The 20,800-nt window shown below is 40.3% G+C and overlaps 1 protein-coding gene across 2 annotated transcripts in view; it reads right to left on the bottom strand.

The window, feature by feature from the left end:
* PCSK5 (proprotein convertase subtilisin/kexin type 5) overlaps positions 1-20,800 on the bottom strand; it is a 455,082-nt gene that overhangs the window by 165,394 nt on the left and 268,888 nt on the right. For both annotated transcript variants that reach the window (XM_047102277.1, XM_047102287.1), the window contains exons 13-14: positions 16,089-16,225; positions 2,272-2,415 (exon numbers count right to left, since the gene is read on the bottom strand). In XM_047102277.1, the coding sequence (XP_046958233.1) occupies positions 2,272-2,415; positions 16,089-16,225 (281 nt within the window). The remainder of the gene's footprint in view (positions 1-2,271; positions 2,416-16,088; positions 16,226-20,800) is intronic.

Genomic DNA, 20,800 nt, shown 5'->3' with positions numbered 1-20,800 from the left:
AAAAAAATTGCAGATATGGCCACAATACCTAAACTGCCCCAGAAAAATGAACTCTAAAATATGTAAATTAATAAGAGAGTTGAGCAGAATGGCCAGATATAAGATAACTCTGCAATAGCCACTAGGTTTCCTAGATGCTAGCATATCCTAGTTAGGAAAAAGGCATCTTTTCCATCATAATAGCAACAAGTCCGCAAAATACATAGGATAACACTAAGAAGAACAGTAATACATAAAATTAAAAGACTTTAGTAAACTGGGACATGGGGTGTGGTTTGGATGGAAAGACTGTATATTGTAAAAACATTTCTCCTCCCCCCAGCCCCCCCCCCAAAAAAAGCAACCAATTATGAGATTGCATATAAATTCAAATTAAATTCCAATGGGATCTTTATAGGTGGATTTAAGAATTGCCATGAAAACAAGGAGATGTTCGACAGATAATAAATCCTAGTGTGGATACAACTGGATTAAGAATTACTAGACTGAAAAATCAGAAAAAGGGATACCAGAAGAGACCCCAGTGTAAGAATTTCTTCTATAGTTATGAAGGAAGGGATCCTAAACGAGTAAAAGAAGGGATGATAACCCAGTCAATAATGTTTGTCTATATGGCAAATAAAGACACTTTTATTTCATACTATATATCATAAGCCAGAATGAATTTCAGATGAATGCATGGCCAAGTGTTAAGAGTTTAGAAAAAAAATGCGTGTGAATATTTTGTGGATTTCATTAAAAAAATGTTAATGAAATGTTTATTTTTGAGAGAGAGACAGAGAGTGGAGGGGTGGGAGCAGAGAGAGAAGGAGTCACAGAATCTGAAGGGGGCTCCAGGCTCTGAGCTGTCAGCACAGAGCCCGACGTGGGGGTTGAACTCACAGAACGCACGATCATGACCTGAGCTGAAGTCAGACGCTCAACCGACTGAGCCACCCAGGCCCTCCAATATTTTGTTGATTTTAAAGACTAAAGCTTCTTTTTAGAAAAAGCACAAGCAAGGTCTGAAGCTATAAACCCTACCCTCCGATTTTCTTCTTCTGTCGAAACAACACAACACAAGAGCAACATTTTGGAAGCAAGCACTAACTGGGAAGATGTTTTCAGCAAATAGAGTAGTTCCTCCCCCAGTTTGTCTGTGGAGAATACCATTCCAAGACCCCAGTGGATGCCGGAAACCATGGAGAGTACCAAACCCTCCCTATACTGTTTTTCTCCTACACATACATACCTGTGATGACATTTCATTTATAAATACGGCACAGTAAGAAACTAACAATACAGAACAATTCTATCAATATACTGTGATAAAAGTATGTGAATGTAGTGTCTCAAAATATCTTGTGTGGTACTTACCCTCCTTCTTGTGACAAAGGGGGATGATAAAACACCTACAGGATGAGATGAAGTGAGGTGGTGTGGGCATGGTAATGTAGCGTTAAGCTCCTATAGACCCGATGATAGATCAGATGAAGGGATCGTCTGCTTCCTGACCATGGATGAAACCACTGATAAGGGGACACAACTGTATGAGACTATGTGAGGGACAATAACATACATAGAGTTCTTATAAATGGATCACAAAATTGCTGCCCCTTTGAATAGAAAAATGGGCAAAATACAGTTGTATTTAATTCCTGGAACTACAGAGGAAAAAATGTTTAGATTTACTAACAATCAAAGGTATAAAAATTTAAAAATGTCCTGTTCCTTTACTTTTTTCTTTCCGCTCACTGTTGGCAGGAATGAGTGTAATAAACGCACAGCTGGTCACAGCGTAGACTGGTACATCTTGTCTGGAAAGGAATGTGACAAAATGTGTCCAAGCCCTCAAACTGATTATTCCCTTTGATGCAGTAATGCTCGGAACTCTATTCTAAACAAAGACTGATAAAACCAAGCCTTATTTCAAACAGTGCAAAACTCTAAGCAAACAGCACCTCCCAGATTACGTATTAAATATAGCGCAATCAGAGGCTGGGCTATTATGCTGTCTTTTAAATACTTCTTGTGAGGATATGTGACAACAGGGAAATATGCTCTTAATAACCACAAGAGGAAGAAAACAGATATGAAAACTATAGACAGTGTGCTTTTAGCTTTGAAGGAAAAAAAAAAAAACCCAGCTATCTGAATATACACACATATTTGGGGGATAGAAAAGAAGATGGAAGAAAATACCAGAATATGGGTTGAAGCTTATTTCTGCATGGTGGGATGATGCATGAGATTTCTTCCCTTAGCCCATGTCTCTGTTGGAAGCCAACTCACCTGCATAATCCTCCGTACCATAGTCCTCGGTGGGGTCTTCCACTCGGGTATAACGGACACGTTCTACCTTAGGAAACTCGTTCGTTGGGGAGTAGGGCTGCACGGAGGTGCCATAGAGGACCAAAGACCATTCTTTCAACTTCCCTTGAGAAACAATAATGAAACCAGAGCATGATCACACATTCACGCTTTAGCTTTATAATTCCATTCCTTCTCCTCTAAGAGAAAGCAACAGAAGAGCTGTGAAAAGCATATTCATATGAACATCGCATCGAGCGTACAGCTAGAAATACACATTTTCCATCAGTTGCAGATTTAGCCAATTCACATAGCACATTTTACTGAGCAGCAACTATGGAATACGTCTTAATTTAATCAGCATTTATAAGAAGACTGAGAAATGAACACATTTTAGAGAGGCCTTTTTCTAAGTATGGATGTCTTATTTGAAATTAAAATTGTTTTATCTGGCTTGTTTATCAATAAGAAGGCAAAACCATGGCTTTGTTCCACCTGACTGAATTAGTCCTCTAATCTTAAGAATACATCACTATTCCTATTATGCTATAGACCCTGAGCTGTTCAGTGACAGCCCGTAGACCCATTGGCTATTTAAATTAGCTAAAATTGAAAAGTTTAGTTCCTCAGTCATACCGCATTTCCAGTGCCCAAGAGGCACATGTGGCTAGTGGTCACTACAACGGTGACCACAAATAGAGAACAATTCTGCCCCCACAGAATGTTCTAGTAGACAGTTCGGTAGTAAAGCATTTCACGGTCAACGGTGCCTGGAGACCTAAGTCAAGTGTTTTACCTCCTTTGCATCGAAGGCTCTCAAAGAACATTTTGTTTTGGCTTAGTCCTTACTGTTGATTTCTTACTTTTTTACTAAAAAAATACTAAATCGTCAAGTTTTATAATGCTAAAGAAAAAAAGAACTGCTTACAGGTCATTAAGCTTAAGAGTCGCCTAAAAAAAAAAAGCATCAACCACAAGCAGAAATGATTAAGACAAAACAATTAAAAAACGTGCAAGTATGCAGGTGGGAAGCAGGACCTTCCTGAAGGTCCCTCCCCAACTTAGCCTAATACAGAGAATCCGGTTATGGTTCGTGCAAGGGTCCCACCACAGCCCTGAGAGTGGTAAACTTCAGGGATCTGCCAGTCATCTATTAAGTTTTAATTCATTCGGGGTTGGCAACATTTGGGAGGTAGATACTTAAATTCCCAAAATATAGATGAGGCAACAGGCATAGAGAATGATAATTTTCCCAGAGGCAGCAAGCGTATGGACTGTTATTAAAACCCATCTGGGGCGTTCCAGGATAAGAAGACAATGTAGGAAGGTCCTGGACCCACCTCTTCCTATGAATTACTGAATCTACAGCTACATAGGGAACAATTTCCTCTGAAAAAGAAAACAAAAACTAAAACTAGCTGAGTGGCTGCTACACGGGAGGCAAACAAAAAAGTCACGTGAAAGCAGGTAAGAGTGGTTGAGACACAATCTTGGAATAAGCCCCACCCCTGGCACTGTGACCCACAATCGGGACTCGAACCCCCAGGTTTCTCCCCCAAGAAGCAAAAGGTTTGAATCTCCTATCGGGTACCCCAATTTTTAAGACCTGCACCCGAGAAGAGCCCCCAAAACATAGTGTATACAGGGCTTGAGACCCACAAGGCGATAGTCAACTGACTAGTTCACAAAGAGCTTGGGTATGTGGACCCACCCACTCCAAGTCTCAGTGCGGAAGCAGCAAATTGAAAAGCACTGACTTCCTCTTAAAGAGGCTTATTCATTTACCTTAAAGTCAAAGCAAGATGCAGACATCCGATTTAACATACAGCCAAGGGCCTACTGAAATACTCTCCAAAGACAGACGCTGATGGGCGTCATCTTTGATCTGTCCCTCAGCCTTGCTCCAACTCACTCATGTCTCCCAGAAGGAACTTGTACTCTCATCTGGCACCCAAAGTTTTGTGGCTGCCTCCCAGGGGACACCTCTAGGTCGCTGGCACTGGTGGCTAGCAGTGCTTCCGTTTGCAGGTAACAGAGATTGTAAACAAAATCGACAGATCTATACTTAAGCTCGCCAAGAAGAAGAGAATCAAAAGCAGAAATGAACCAGGAGAGGTTATAACTAAAAGAAAAATAAAAACTGCAAAAATATGAAGGATCATAAAAGACTGTTATCCACAATCACACACCAACAAAGTGAACAACCTAGAAGAAATGGATACATTTCTAGACGTATACAACCCGAGAGTGAATCATGAAGAAATAGAAAATCTAAACAGATCAATTACTAGCAACGAGCTTGAATCAGTAATAAAAAGCCTCCCAGCAAAGAAATGGCCACAACTACATCTTCGCTGGTCAATTCTACCAAATATTTAAAGAATCCGAGTCTTTCTTAAACTCCAACTCATTATATGAAGCTAGCATTACCCTGATCCCAAAACCAAACAAGGATGCCACAAGTAAATCCCTGATGCGCACAGATGAAAAAGTCCTCAACAAAATATTAGCAAACTGAATTCAATATTACAGTCAAAGGGTCATACAGCATGAACAAGTGAAATTTATTCCAGGGATGCAAGAATGTTTCAACACTCACAAACCAATCAGTGTGATTCACAACATTAACAAATTTAACGACAAAAATCATACGATCATCTCCATAAGTACAGAAAAAGCATTAGCATAATTCGACATCTATTTATGATAAAACTCTCAACAAAGTGTGTGTAGGGGAAATAAAAAGCATAATAAACATCAGGAGTGAGACACTTACCACTTTTAGTCAACATAGTATTGGAAGTCCTGGCCAGAACAATTAGACAAGAGAAAGAAAGGGAATTCAAATCGGAAAGGACGAAGTATGTCACTGTTTGCACGTGACATGATACTGTATATGACAAACCGTAGAGGCGCCACCAAAAAACTATTAGCACTAATCAACAAATTCACTCAAGTTGTAGGATTCAAAATCAATAAACACAAATCTTTTGCCTGTCTTTACACTAATAATTGAACTATCAAAAAAAGAAACTAAGAAAACCCTATGTACGATTGCATCAAAAAGAATAAAATGCTCAGAAACTTAACCAAGGGGGTAAAAGACCTATACACTGAAAACTATAGCACAATGTTGAAAAAAGCGAAGACAAAAATAAACAAAGATAATCTGGGCTCGGATGAGAAGAGTAATATTGTTAAAATGTCCATACTGCCCAAAGCAACCTATAAATTCAATGTAATCCATATCAACATCCCGTTAGCATTTTTATAGAAATAAAACAATCTTACAATTTTTATGGAACCATGAAAGGTCAAATCGCTCTTGAGAAAGAAAAACAAAGGTGGAGGCACCATGCTTTCGGATTTCAAAATATATTACAAAGCTATGGTAATCAACACACTATGGTATTGCCATGAAACAGACACATACATCAATAGAGGAGAACAGAGAAAGCAGAAATAAACTCATGCATATATGGCCAATTCATTTACAACAAGCAGCCAAGAATACACAATGGACAGAGGATTTCAATACACGGTGCTAGGAAAACTGGACAGCCATGTGCAAAATAATGACACTGAACCACTGTCTTACATAATGCCTAAAAACTAACTCAAAATGGATGAAAGATTTAGGGGCGCCTGGGTGGCTCAGTAGGTTAAGTGTCTGACTTCAGCTCAGGTCATGTGAAATCGAGCCCTGCTTCAGATCCTCTGTCTCCTTCTCTCTCTGCCCCTCCCCCCCTTGCACGCGTGCGCTTGCTCGCTCTCTCTCTCTCTCTCAAAAATAAATAAACATTTTAAAAAATGGATTAAAGATTTGAACAGGGGCGCCTGGGTGGCTCAGTCGGTTGGGTGTCCAGCTTTGACTCAGGTCATGATCTCGTGGTTTGTGAGTTCGAGCCCTGCATCGGTCTCTGTGCTGACAGCTCAGAGCTTCGAGCCTTGTTTCAGATCCTGTGTCTCCCTCTTGCTCTCTGCCCCTCACCCGCTCACTTGCTCTCTTTCTCTCTCTCAAAAATATAAAATAAACATTAAAAAAATTAAAAATGTATATGATCTCACTTGTATTTTGAATCTCAAAAGCAAGCAAACAAACAAACTAAAAAAACCTGATCTCATAAACAACAGAGAATAAATTGGTGGTTGCCAGAGGTTGGGGTGTTCAGAGGTGGGTGAGATGGATAAAAGGGGTCAGAGAGTGCAAACTTCCAGTTATAAAACAACTAAGTTCTGGGAGTGTAATGTAAAACATGGTGACTGGAGTTAATGATCGTATACTGTAGATTTGAAAGCTGCTGAAAAAGTGGATCTTAAAATTTCTCACGATATGACAAAAATGTTTAAACTATGTGAGCTGATGGAAGTTAGATTCCCAGTGGTGATCATTTTGCGATAGGTACGAACATCAAATCATTAGGTTGTATGCCTGAAACTAATAGAGTATTACGTATCAATTACATCTCAAAAAAAAAAAAAACAACATTCAGAATCCAAATGCTGTGTCCCTAAGCCCTTATGTAATACTGCCCTTCTGTCTACTTCCAGGAGTTCAGAAACTTGAAGTTCAAAAAGGAACGAATTCTGTGCCACATTCATTGCTTTCCGACAACTACATTGGGCCAGCATGTTGATTTCTTTGTGGCTTGCCCTCTGCCAGCTTTTCTTTGGACTCACTTGTTAATGAGTATGCTTTTCATAATTAGGGTGCTGTTCAGTCTCAGAATTCCAAATAGTACACATGAAGTAGTGGCAAGAAATGAATGACCGACCCCCTGAAATCCATGACCCGATTGCCTTTACAAAGCGACGCAAAACAGAACTCATTTTTCTTATGGCATCTCTCAGGTGTACCAGTGGAGCATATAATGCAAGGACACTATAAGAAATCCAACCCCTCAGTTACCCTATGGCCCGGCTCATTAACTTAAGATCAGTTTGGAGCTAAAATTTCTCCTTGTAAAGTACATGGAAGAATGCTGACTCATAACTGATTACTTCCATTTGTGTCATTTCTGAGGTATCTCCTAAGCCCGCGGGGGACATACTTGTTGGGCAATTTATCTCTTTCTGTTTCACTTATTATGTAATCTTATTTCCTTAGAATCTGCCACAAGTCACATCAAATGCTGCCGTATTTGGGCCATCATTTCTTCCTCTCCTACGACGTTTTCCAACTGTTAAATTATTTAGGAGATTTTGTAGTTGATGGTACAACATTCTGATAAGAAATAGCTGCGTAAATGCAGAAGGAGAAAAATCAGTTCTACACGTTGGTACACAAATGCCATCTGCTCAAGAAAGAAAACGCAAGATAGGTCTAATGTGTCACAAGATCAAAGACCACAATCGAGAAAGCCTTCAAAAGATCCTTACTGTGGACTTCTGGTCCACGATGGTGGCGTAGGAAGAACCTGAACTCACCTCCTCCACAGCCACACCAAATCTCCACCTGCTTACAGAGCAATTCTTCCTGAAACAGAATCAAGTGCTCACTGAATAGCTGCCACACAAGAAAAGACACACTGTAGAGAATGACAAGAAAGACGCTTTCCAGGACACCCCTGATGCAAGGGGCCCTGGGATCTCCTGGCTTGTAGCCACTTCAGTTTCATGTGTCCTATAACAAGTGCTCCCTGCTCAGAGAGCGCCATGACCCCTGGCTTCCATCTCCTTCAGTTTCAGCTGCCTTGTCAGTGCACCTTCTGTGCAGAGAGAACCAGGCTGCCCCAGCCCACACCCATTTCAACTTGAGCTATCCTTCCAGGGTCCCCTCTGCACAGAGAGTGCTGTGATGCCCTGGCTTGCACCCACGTCAGCGTCAGCTGTCAGACTGTGATGCCCTCAGCACGGATGGCCTCAGGACCACCCCAGCACATGCCTACTTTAGCTCAGGCCGTCTCACCAGGGTGGCCCCAGCACGGAGTGACCCGCGACCCCCAGTCAGCCCACTAAAGCAACCAGGCACATACAGTCTACACAGGGGAGGACCAGAGGCAAGAGCATTCCTTCTAGTTTAGGAGAAGTAGCTGTTCTGCCTAATTCACAGAAAGAGACAAAGAAAATCAAGCAAAATGAGGAGACAACTGGATAGAAAGAAAGAATAAGACAAACCTCAGAAAAAGAGCTAAATGAAATATAAATAAGCAATATGCCTGATGAACAGTTCCAAATAATGGTCATGAAGAGATGCTCACTGGACTGGAGAGAAGAATGGAAGAGCTCAGAACTTCAAAAAAGAGGCAGAAAATATATAGAAAACCCAATCAGGGTTGAAGAACACATTAACTGAAATTAAAAATACGCTATAGGGAATCAACAGTGGGGTAGAAGATACAGAAGAATGGATCAGTGATCTGGAAGACAGGGTAAAGCACCTGAGCTGAACAGAAAAAAAAAAAAAAAATTAGGAATGAGGATAGGCTAAGAACAACGTAAAGTGAACAGCCATTGACATTATTCCCAGAGGGAAAAGAGAGACAGAGAGGGACAGAAAACTCTTTCGAAGAAATCAAAGCTAGACACTTAACTAACCTTGGGAAGGAAACAGACATTCAGTTTCCGGCAGCAGAGAGAGTTCAAAACAAGATGAACTCAATGAGGTCCACACCGAGACGTAATAATTAACATGGTAAAGATTAAAGATACTGATAAAAGCAGCAAGGGAGAAACTTACATACAAGGTAAACCCCACGAGGCTGATTTTTCAGCAGAAACTTTGCAGGCCAGAAGGAGTGGTATGATATATCTGACGCGCGTTAAAAAAAAAAAAAGAGAGAGAGAGAGAGAAAACTGCAACCAAAAATACTCTACCTAGCAAGATTATCATTCAGAATTGAAGGCGAGATCAAGAGTTTCCCCGTCAAGCAAAAGTTACAGAAGTACAGCATCACTAAACTAGCTTTATAAGAAATGTTAAAAGGGACTTCATTAGGTGAAAAGAAAAGGCCATAATTAGAAGAAAATTATGAAAGGAAAAAAATTCATGAGTAAAAGAAAACATACAGTAAACAGCTGGTAGTAAAATGAATTATATGTAAAAAATTAATTAAGGAGACTCACAAAATAAAGAGACATAACATATGACAACATATACCTAAATGTGGAGGGCGTAGTAAAAATTAAGTTCTTTTAGAATGTGTTCAAACTTAAGTTACCATTAACTTAATACAGACCACTATATCCTTCAAATGTTATACATGAACCCCATGGTAAACACCAACCAAAAACTTAAAGAGAAAAAATAAAGAGAAAGAAAGCCAAGCATAACACTATGGAGTCATCAATCAAAAGAATAGAGAGCAAAAAGAAGAAATGAAAAAGAACTACAAAAACAACAAGACAACAAAATGGCAATGAAAACATACCCACTAATAATTACTGTGAATGTAAACGGTCTATATACTCCACTCAAAAGACAGGGTTGTGGAATGGATAAAAAAACAAAACCCATCTATACGCTGCTCACAAGAGACTCACTTCAGACCTCAAGGCACATACAGACTGAAAGTTAAGGGATACAAAAAGATATTCTATGCGATTGGGAGCAGGAAAACAAAAACAAAAACAAAAACAGCTAGGGTAGAAATGTTTGTATCAGACAAAATAGAGTTTAAAACAAAGACTGTAACCAGAAACAAAGAAAGACATTACATAATTAGAAAGGGATCAATCCAACAAGAGGATGTAACAATTGTAAATATCTATGTACAACTTTGGAGCACTTAAATTCATAAAGCCAAACGACACAAACGGAGAAATTGGCAGTAATACAATAATGGTAGGGGACTTCAACACCAGACTTATACCGATGGATAGAACATCTAAACAGAAAATTGATAAGGAAACAGAGGCCTTGAATGACACATTAGACTAGATGGACCTAACAGATATACCTAATAGTCTAGCCAAAACCAACAGAATTTACATCCTTTTCAAGTGTACATGGAACATTCTCTAGGACAGATCACAGGTCATTAAACATATCTCAATAAATTTAGGAAAACTGAAACAATATCAAGCATCTTTCAAATCACAACAGTATGTGACTAGAAACCAATTATGATAAAAAAAAGGTGGAAAAAACCACAAACCCATGGAGGCTAAATAACATGCTACTAATCAACTAATGGGTTAACAGAGAAATCAAAGAGGCAAAAAAAAAATACATAGAGACAAATGAAAATGAAAACACAATGGTCCCAAATCTTTGGGAAACGAAGAAAGCAGTCCTAAGAGGGAAGTTTATAGCAAAACAGGCCTACCTCAAGAAGAAAAAAAAAAAAAAATCAAATACACAATCTAAACTTACACCAAAAAGAAATATAAAAAGAACAAACAAAGCCCAAGTTAGTAGAAGGAAGGAAATAATGAAGATCAGAATATAAACAAATGAAATGGAGACTCAATAAATGATAAAAGATCAATGAAACCAAGAGCTGGTTCTTTGAAATGATAAACAAAATTAATAAACCTTGAGCCAGACTCACTGAGAAAAAAGGAGAGAGGATCCAAATAAACAACATCTGAAATGAAAAAGAAGTAACAACTGACATCATGGAAGTACAAAGGGTTATAGGAGACTATTATGAAAAACTACATGCCAACAGATTGGAAAACTAGAAGAAATGGATAAATTCCTAGAAGCATACCATCTTTCAAAACTGAGTCAGGAAGAAATAGGAAATCTGAACAGACCAATTACTAGTAACGAAATTGAATCAGCAATAAAGAAAAAACAAAAACAAAACAAAAACACCTCCCAACAACAAAAGTCCAGGACCAGAGTTAATACCCGTTCTCCTCAAACTACCGCATAAAAAAGTAGAGGAAGGAGAGCTTCTAAATACATTCTACGAGACCAGCATTATCCTGATACCAAAACCAGACAAAGGCACTACACAAACAGAAAATTACAGGCCAGAATCCCTGATGAACACAGAGGCAAAAATCCTCAGCAAAATATTAGCAAACTAAATTCAATGATGCATTAAAAGGACACTCACCATGATCAAGTAGGATTTATTCCAGGGATACAATGGAGGTTCAGTATTAGTAAATTAATTAGTGAAGGATAATTAATCAAGTGAAGGATAAGAATCATATGATTATTGTCTCAGCAGATGCAGAAAAAGTATTTGACAAAATTCAACATCCATTCATGAAAACCCTTAACAAAGTAGGTTTAGAGGGAACGTACGTCAACATAATAAAGGCCATAAATCAGAAACCCACACCTAACGTCACACTCAATAGGGAAAAACTGAAAGCTTTATCCTAAGATCAGGAACAAGACAGGGATGTCCGCTCTCACTACTTTTCTCAACGTAGTACTGAAAGTCCTAGCCACAGCAATCAGACAACAAAAAGAAATAAAAGGCATCCACGTTGTTAAGGAAGAAGTAAAACACTCACTATTTAGAGATAAAATAATGTTATATAAAGAAAACCTGAAAGACTCCACCAAAAAACTGTTAGAATAAATGAATTCATTAATGTTGCAGGCTACAAATTAATATTCAAAAATCGGTTGCATTTCTACACACTAATGATGAAATAGCAGAAAGGGAAATTAAGAAAACAATCCCATTTACAATTACACCAAAAAGAATAAAATACCTAGGAATAAACTTAACCAAGGAGGTGAAAGACTTGGGGTCTAAAAACTATAAAACACTGATGAAAGAAATTGAAGAGGACCGAACAAATGGATTAGAAGAATTAACATTATTAAAATGTCCATACTACGAAAGCAATCTACAGAGTCATTACAGTCCCTATGAAAATATCAAGAGCATTTGGCACACAACTAGAACAAATAATACTAAAATTTGTATGAAACTACAGAAGACCCTGAATCGCCAAAGCAATCTTGAGAATGAAGACCAAAGCTAGAGGTATCACAATCCCAGATTTCAAGATACACTACCAAGCCATGGTAAAGTAGTATGGCACAAAAATGTACTCATAGATCAATGGAACAGAAGAGCGAACCCGGAAATACACCCACACTTATATGGTCAGTTCATCTGCAACAAAGGAGACAAGACTATACAATAGGGAAAAGACAGTCTCTTCAATAAATGGTGCTGGGAAAACTGGACAGCTACATGCAAAGGAATAAAACTGGACCACTTTCTTCTACCACACAAAAAGAGGAACTCAACTCAGAATGGATTAAAATCAACTCAGAATGGATTAAAGACCTAAATGTGAGACCTAAAACCCTAAGACTCCTAAAAGAAAACAGAGGCAGTAATTTCTTAAATATCGCTCTTCAGGAAAAAGAAACAACGGCAAAAATACACTGGGGCTACACCAAAATAAAAAGCATCTGCACAGTAAAGGAAACCATCGATAAAACAAAAAGGCAGCCTAGTGAATGGGAGAAGATATTTGCAAGTGATATATTGGATAAGGGGTTAATATCCAAAATGTATCAAGAACTTATACAACTCGACAGGAAAAAAAAAAAAACAATCTGATGAAAAAATGGGCACAGAACATGGATAGACGTTTTCCCAAAGACGTAGAGATGGCCCACGGACATATGAAAAGATGCTCAGCACCACTCATCATCAGGGAACTGCAAATCAAAGGCACAATGAAATATCACCTCCCACCTGTCAGAACGGCTAAAACTAACAACACAGAAAACAACAGGTGTTGGCAAAGATGTGGAAAAAGGGGAACCCTCTTACGCTGTCGGTGGGAATGCAAACTGGTGCAGTCACTGTGGAAAACAGTACAGAGGTTCCTCAAAAAGTTAAAAGCTAAAAATAGAACTGCCGTACGATCCAGAAATTGCACTACCGGGTATCTACCCCAAAACAAAACAAAAACGAAAACGCTAATTCAGAAAGATGTATGCATCCCTATGTCGATCAGGGCATTATTTACAATAGCCAAGATGTAGAAGGAACCCATGCGTCCACTGAGAGATGAATGGATAAAAAAGATATGGGGTGTGTGTGTGTGTGTGTGTGTGTGTGTGTGTGTGAAACATACACACACACGGAGTATCACCCAGCCATAAAGATGAATGAGATCTTGTCCTCTGTGACAGCATGGATGGACCTAGAAGGGATTATGCTTAGTGAGATAAGTAAAACAGAGAAAGGCAAACACCATATGATTTCAGTGATACAGACAGAGAACAAACTTGTTGCCAAAGGGGAAAGGGAGGGAAGGACAAGAAAAATCCGTGAAGGGAGGTGGGAGGTACAGGCTTGCGGTTATGGGATGAATAAGTCACGGGGATAAAAGGCACAGGGAATCTAGTCAACAGCAAGCTCATAGCGTTGCGTGGTGACAAGACGCCGGTCACGCTTGCGGTGAGCACAACACAGATTACGGACTTGTTGAATCACCACGTTGTGCACCTGAAACTAATGTAACATTGTGTGTCAACTGTATCAATTCAAAACCCTTAATATGTATTTTAGTAACACACAAATGGGAAGAAACAGTAAAGAAATGTAAACTCAGTTTGGAATCAGGAACCTCTACATTTGGGAACGATTCTACCCTAACTGGGCTAGACAATTCTACATCTCCAACTGAAGTTCTATTAGGTTACTGCAGAAATACCTCATTAATTAGAGAGAGAAACCTTCCATAGGACTATACGCCATTGAAACAAAGATGAAACCATTTAAACCAATGATGAAACCACTGACACACGGACACACACAGAAAAGCAGAAGTCCCTTTTCAACTTTGTAATTAATCCTAAACTCAAAGGTTGGTGGAAGGAAGGATATCCAACAACTGTGGGTACCTACGCAGGCCTCCACACCCCAGGCCAGTAGGAGCATTAGGGCATCTCTCTTCCAGCATAAAAGAACATCTGTAAAATGACTTGACGTGACGAAGATTACATGTGAACATTTAAATGGCATAAGGGGAAGCCAACGCTGTGGAAGAGACCACTCTAGATTATCTGGGTTACTGCTGAGAGCTTTTAACACAGACCATCATAATAAAATCTGGAGAGGCAGTGAACTCCTGGAGAGCAGAGATTTATATTCACGGCCCCTGACCCTTGCGCATAAATACCTAGTCGACCATTAGTGAGCCCCCAGGGGTAGTCTGCTCCTGTGGGGGGGTAGCGTTTTATCACTGACATTCTTTAGAAATGCTGGTGCACGGTGATAGTAAAGAGCAGAGTCAGTTTCAGGTAGTTTTATCGCTGTCTTATATTCTCAGCAGATAACGTGTACCCCTTATGTCTGTCCCTTTGGCTGCACCCCACCCCCAGTTTTGTTCACAACTACCACATTTGGACAGTGATTATTTCCCTGGGACCTCTTGAGATGTAAGAGCCCTGACGTGGCACCTGCTGATAAATCAACTGGGGTCGGGCACCGCACCCACGTCACCATGCTGCCATTGCCCCTGGGTGCCACGACCCAGGGTATCTCTATTAAATGAGCAATGACCATGGCCTGGAACAGGAGATGGGGTGGGGGGAGGAAGTTCCTGGGAACTAAGTAGATTATGAGCCAATGAAAGTGTCTAGAAACTAGGGTCTAGTTATCTTCACGTGTTCTATCCTGCCATGTGGACAGACATTCGATTTCTCGATAAAGGTTTGGCCACCATTATATTCCCGGTGCATGCTGGAGACGAGCTGAATCTGGACACTGTTTAACAAATCTTTTATCCTGATTCACTGCGACCCTGCCACCCTTCTTGTTTTAGCTTCCCTGAATGTGGGTCCGCTGTGGCAACGCAGAGAGACCACATCACAGAATTAGGGGAAAGAGATCGCCAAATGCGCGGCCAAATCCGATCTCTCAGAATGAGTAACTTTCCCTGCTTCATTCCTGCGTCCTGCTGCGTGCCTTCTCTGCCCTATGCAGCCCACAGTGTCTAAATAGCACACGCCCTTACAGTTAATTACAGAACGTCTGGTTCATTTATTCTGCCATCAGGGGAGGGCTAGAATTGGAGGTCAGTCCTAAAATGCCCTCAGGCCTGGATCTTCTACGGAGGGAGGGACTGTACAGAGAGAGTACTGAGAAACACGAGTTTATTAGATGGTTGAAGACGTGTCCACAGCTGGGTGGGAGGCTGGGGTGTCTGTCAAACAGATCACCTGCTACTGAGCCATGTAGGGCCCCATCACGGGCCACACAGGCCCCTGTGAAAAACTGTTCAATCCCCCCCACCCCGCCAAGCTACCTTTGTAATTTCCCTTACTTCATGTTACAAACAAAAGCTTCCTAGATTAGCATGAGGAGGAGAGAGGCCCTATGCCTCTGTTAACATTGTAAGTTCCATGTTTTACTTAGCTGGAAAGTATTCCTTTTTCTTAGCTCTTAGGCTCCCGAGGGCCATTCATTTTCTTTACTGGTAACCACTTTAGCTGGCACAGGCCAAGCTCGATGTCTTGTGAACACTGAAAATTAATAGGAGAATAAACCCAGAGAAAAACCTAACTAAGGAAACTTATGACCGTCCAATTTAATTCACTGCAGGTGGACAAGGCTTGCATGCTTATGGGGGAAGGTGGTTAGAGATGTGGGTCCTATGTTCTGAAACATCAATCAGCAGCTGCCATGTTTTATCCTGTACTTATATCTAAACATTTACTCTTCAGTTCTAATAATCCTTCAATTATTACCTCTCAAATGGTAACGCTGAGAACTGGAATACGTGCAGAGAACTCAAAACACAGGATCATATGAAAAAGGATGATGTCGATATGTAAACGTAAATCACTTCTTGGCCAGAATACGTTCCGTCACTTTGTTCTGCACAGTCAACCACATTGTAGAAAAGGGAGTTCCTACCTGGGGTCTTGAAGTTCCTCAGCTGGGAGGGAGTATCGTAAACTTCAAGGATCCAGTCACCGGTGGCTCGTTCTCCCCAGCAATGAATGGTCATGAACTCCCAGTTTTTAAATCCTTCCATGGAATGATCAAAAAGCCTGAGAGAGACCCATAAAACATTGTTTTGTATGTTGGTTAGGATCCAGTGAAGGTCGAATCAAGACCATGATCAACAATCCTTTTGTCTCCATCAGCATATCCAGCTCAGTACTGGAGCCTGTCTTCCTCCTGGACCTTGACCGTTAGTAGACCCAAACACGTGTCATTGTTCTACCACAGGGAAACAGGCGCAGGGGTGGCCTTGTAATAGCACGTCGGGCAGGGGTAAACATTTCGGGATTGGGAAAACCAGGCTATGGCTCTACCCAAAAGACTGATAGAACCAAGTGTTGAAGACGTGGAGAAACTGAAACTCTCTTACACTGCTGATGGGAATGCCAAATGGTACAGTTTGGTACTTCTTACCGTGTCATCCGCAATCCCTCGCCTAGATATTTACCTGAGCAATGAAGACATAATGTTCACACAAGGAACCTCACAGGAATGTTCACAGCAGCTTTATTCATGAGCACTGAGAACTGTTAACAACTCCGATGTCCATCAACTAGTGAATGGGGAAACCAGTTCTGGTATGTGCATACAACCAAATACTACCCAGTAATAAAAACGATTGAATGGCCAACACACGCAACTGCATGAATTAATTTCAAAAGCCTTTAAGCTAAATGAAAGAAGTCAGACACAAAAGACTATGTGCTGTATGATTCAATTTATGACATTCTAGAAAAGGCAACAGAAACAGAAACAGAGTAGTGGTTGCCAGGGGCTGGGAGGGAGGAAGGGGCACGGTAGAAGTATTGGGTATGATAGAACCATTTTGTGTCAAAACGCATTACATTACACATATTAAAAAGTGAATTGTACTTTATGTAAATTACGCCTCAATAAAAAGACCCTGCCCGCTAATCTTAACCAGTTCAGGGAGTCATGCCTGGCTCTACAACATAAATTCTGTTCTTCTAGCTCTTCCAACGATTTTCTAAGCTCCTAATTCCCTATGTGAAATCTTTGCCTCCTTGCAATAGCTAGACTTATTTGTTTCCTGTGATGTAATCCTGAGGGATATAGAGTAGGAAGGGACATAAAGAAGAAAACAGAATCCTCATCAAAAATAAAGAGATGTCGATAGATCATGTATAAAACTAGCACATAAAGAAAGAGGCCTATCATTTATATAGGCACATTGTATAGCTTTGACCGTCCAAAGAAATATCCAAAAGATTTCTATGGGGTGGGGGGATTGGCTGGCTCAGTGAGTAGAGCATGCAACTCTTGATCTCGGGGTCATGAGTTCAAGCCCCACGTGAGTTGTAGCGCCTACTTAAAAAAAAACAAAACAAGATTTCTATTGAGATAGAACCTAGGAAGCAAAAAATTAAGCGCCAAGAGACAGATTTTCAGAGTACTTAAAAAATAACGTGCATCGATTATTTTTGTGGAAAAAAATAATAAAACAAGAGAGAGAATTTGAAAGCCAGATAGAGAGGGAAGAATATCTCTAGGATTGTCTTAGGAGTAACCATGTCCAATTACTGGGACATATCTGTCCTTCAGTGGAGGCAAAGTTCACAGCCAACTGGATGCCGATGGCTATTCAGAACATGCAATCAACTCTCCTTGCCTTAATTTCACGTTCACCAAGGAAACTGGTGGTTATAATTCGACATTCTATGTATATCTTGCCATTGGAAGAAAATGCGCCCTTCTAAAACCAAAAATAACCTGCGTAATCTCTCTGCAATTTAATATACTAGAATTCTGATTCATTATGTACAAAAGCGTTCTATCAATATATTTGAGGAGCCCTCTAAAACGCTCGCTGGATTCTGAAGCCGCAGGGTTAGGGGCACAACTGGAACGTATGAGGTCAATGGGTGACGTTCAGCATTTTTCCCTGGAGAAACGCAACAAACAGGAAAATCACCTCTACGTGTTCCTTAGCCCTTGGAAGAAGACAAAGGGAAAGTACTTACCAGCATTCTCAAAGTGTCCCATGGTCAGAAAGTTTGGGAAAATTTGGGAAAGGCTGAGTTAGAGTTGAACAGATCTCTTTACCGGAAAACATCTCAGATCTTTGGACGTTCAAATGCTTTGTTAATTTCCACAACGGGGCTAATGGTAGGGAGTGATTTTTCAAAGCTTGTATGAAGGAGAAGCCCTTTTTCTTTACCTGGAATATCTGTATGCTATCTATAAGGGTTAGTTCTGAACAGAGGAGTGTGGCATTTCAACGAGAACCATATTAGATGTGGTGGCTTTCCCTCATGCGTGGAAACAGTGACTCCTACACAAATGTCTTCCCAGCGTAAAAGACCTTCGATAAATCAGGGATAGTACATTTTATGGAGATCCTATAATTCATGCGCAGGGCTTGTTTCACAAGCCTACGGCTTGAAATTGGACTTGACCAGGAAGCAATCGCTGGCTCATTATACAACTCACTTACATACATGGACTCCTTCACGTAAACCCAGAGGGTGGGCAGGCTGGATGAAAATGAGAAACAGCAGTGGGGGAGGAAGAGCCATTTCAAATCGCCCTTCGTCTCAGACAGATGTTACTAAAGGGAGTATGTTGACGCAGAATTGGGTGGAGGCAGAAACCAATCTAGAACCACTTCTTAGCCCAGAGAGTTCTGATTTAAGGCTCCAGTTCGTTGAAGCCATTGTGTCATCTGCGGGCACTGAGGCAACAAGTTGTCACATAATACCTTTCCAAGAGTGCCGAACTTAAAAGCAATTCCCAAACAGTTTAGACAGAACGTTTGGCTCATTGCCTCATGTCTCAAAACTACAAAGGAGACTTGAGGCTCCTCCATCACATGAGGGCAGTCTTGTTTCCATAACCCCAGCCAACTTCTAATTACTCACGGGTCAATTATTTGACTGCTGGATTAGTGGACCCTGGGTTTCTTCCCTTCCACCCTTTCCTGACCACCTTCGAAAATCATTCCATTGCGGCCAATCACTTTTAAATCACCTTTGGAACCAAAATTAAATATAAACGGGGTGCCAAGAAGAAATATCCATAATCGGCATTCAAGTAAGTGTTTCAAAGCCCGAATACAAGTGGGCTTTGTCTATCTGGCTAAGCGGTTTCCCACCCTGGTCTCTTCCCTTTATGCAGAGCTGAATGCTCATTAATTTCATGTAGACATAAAAGTTGAGGAGAGGAATTAAAATGCAGCCAAACACGATCATTGCCTTTTGTTAAAAGAGTTGATGGGGAAAGAAATAGACACTGATTGCTGGTGTTGTTTCAACTAGCTGGGCATTCATGTTTCTAATCTCACCCTGTTCTTTATTTCATTCTGATGCAGCGCTTAAGCGATTCCCTATTTTTAGCATTGTAACATTTAAAACCCTGCCTCATCTGTAGATAACAAAAGGTAACACTGGCAGTAGGTTCCATTTGTGTTGCAGACAACATACTTGCTCCAGACAAGCAAGTGTCATATGGTCACCAGCTAAAGAGATTCTAAGTGTGTGGTCTCCGTCCATCAACTAAAAAGTCCAATGCCCGGTTAGCACGTCTCTGCTGTGCCAACAGTGAAGAAACCCGACACATTATTAGCCAACGTTATTAGCATGGATAAAATGCCAATAGAGCAGGGCCAGTGTGCGGAAAGCTGGAGTAATGAACTCCATGCCCGAATCACATCTTCCTTTTGCAGCGAAACCCTGTTCTGTCCAAGTTGACTTCATCATCATGTGCTCGATGAAATGATATGTGCATGTGGTAGCACAAATTATGCATCCAGTTATTAAAATGGTGCCCCACAGCCCTATCCCTGTGAGTGGTTTTCAAATAAATTACTTTGGATGAAGCCTGGTAGAAAAGATTGCCATTAAGTGTAGTACATCCTTTTGAGGAATTAACTCAGGAAATAACTCATATAATTAGTGCAAGCTTTGTCCCCCCCTTCCACTTAAAGAGTCTAGCCAATGTGTCAAGGCTACAACATTCTTCAACGATGTTATAGCAGCTAAATAACAAGACATTTTATAAGTACTGACAGCTATGTGTTATCATATAATTATTTCTAAAAGTGTAAACGGATCTTAATTTCTGAATCATCTACTACTACCCAAACAGTATTTATGTTCGCTACAGAATTAGACTCTAGATAGATATTTTTGGAAGTCTCCTTTTTTTTCTTTCTCTGTCTTTTGAGATACTTTTTCTTTTCTTTTTAGTGCTTTATCACAATGTAACGTACAACTTACGGAATGCTGGAAGCACTCATTTGGCTTAATTGTAATTGGGTTTTCGATTTTCCTTAGATGGCTGGCTTTTGCAAGTTTTAAATAATTTGCTTCTGAAACAGGGTATTTCAAACACACTATTCAGGTTTTCCTGTGTCTCGTAGTCTAAATTACTTCTTTATGAAAGGTTGTGAGAGAGAGGTACTAATTCTAGAGGTTTGGAATATGTAAAAAGACGAGTTTAAAACAAAAACAAAAACAAAAACAAAACTTTCAACCTGCCTCCTATTACTGACTCGCCAAGCCCCGAATGCATTCCTTCTTGTGGATCTATGAGGTACGTATATAATCTTGCAGATTTATTCCATTTAAGAGTGGCTGGCTTTTATCTCTAAGTATCTGTTTTCG

This window comes from Lynx rufus, unplaced genomic scaffold (genome assembly GCF_022079265.1).
Source record: "Lynx rufus isolate CCGP_SWC_20201006 ecotype Redwood Valley unplaced genomic scaffold, mLynRuf1.p SCAF_10, whole genome shotgun sequence".
Taxonomy (NCBI): Eukaryota; Metazoa; Chordata; class Mammalia; order Carnivora; family Felidae; genus Lynx; species Lynx rufus.
This window is presented reverse-complemented; position numbering and strand designations above follow the sequence as displayed.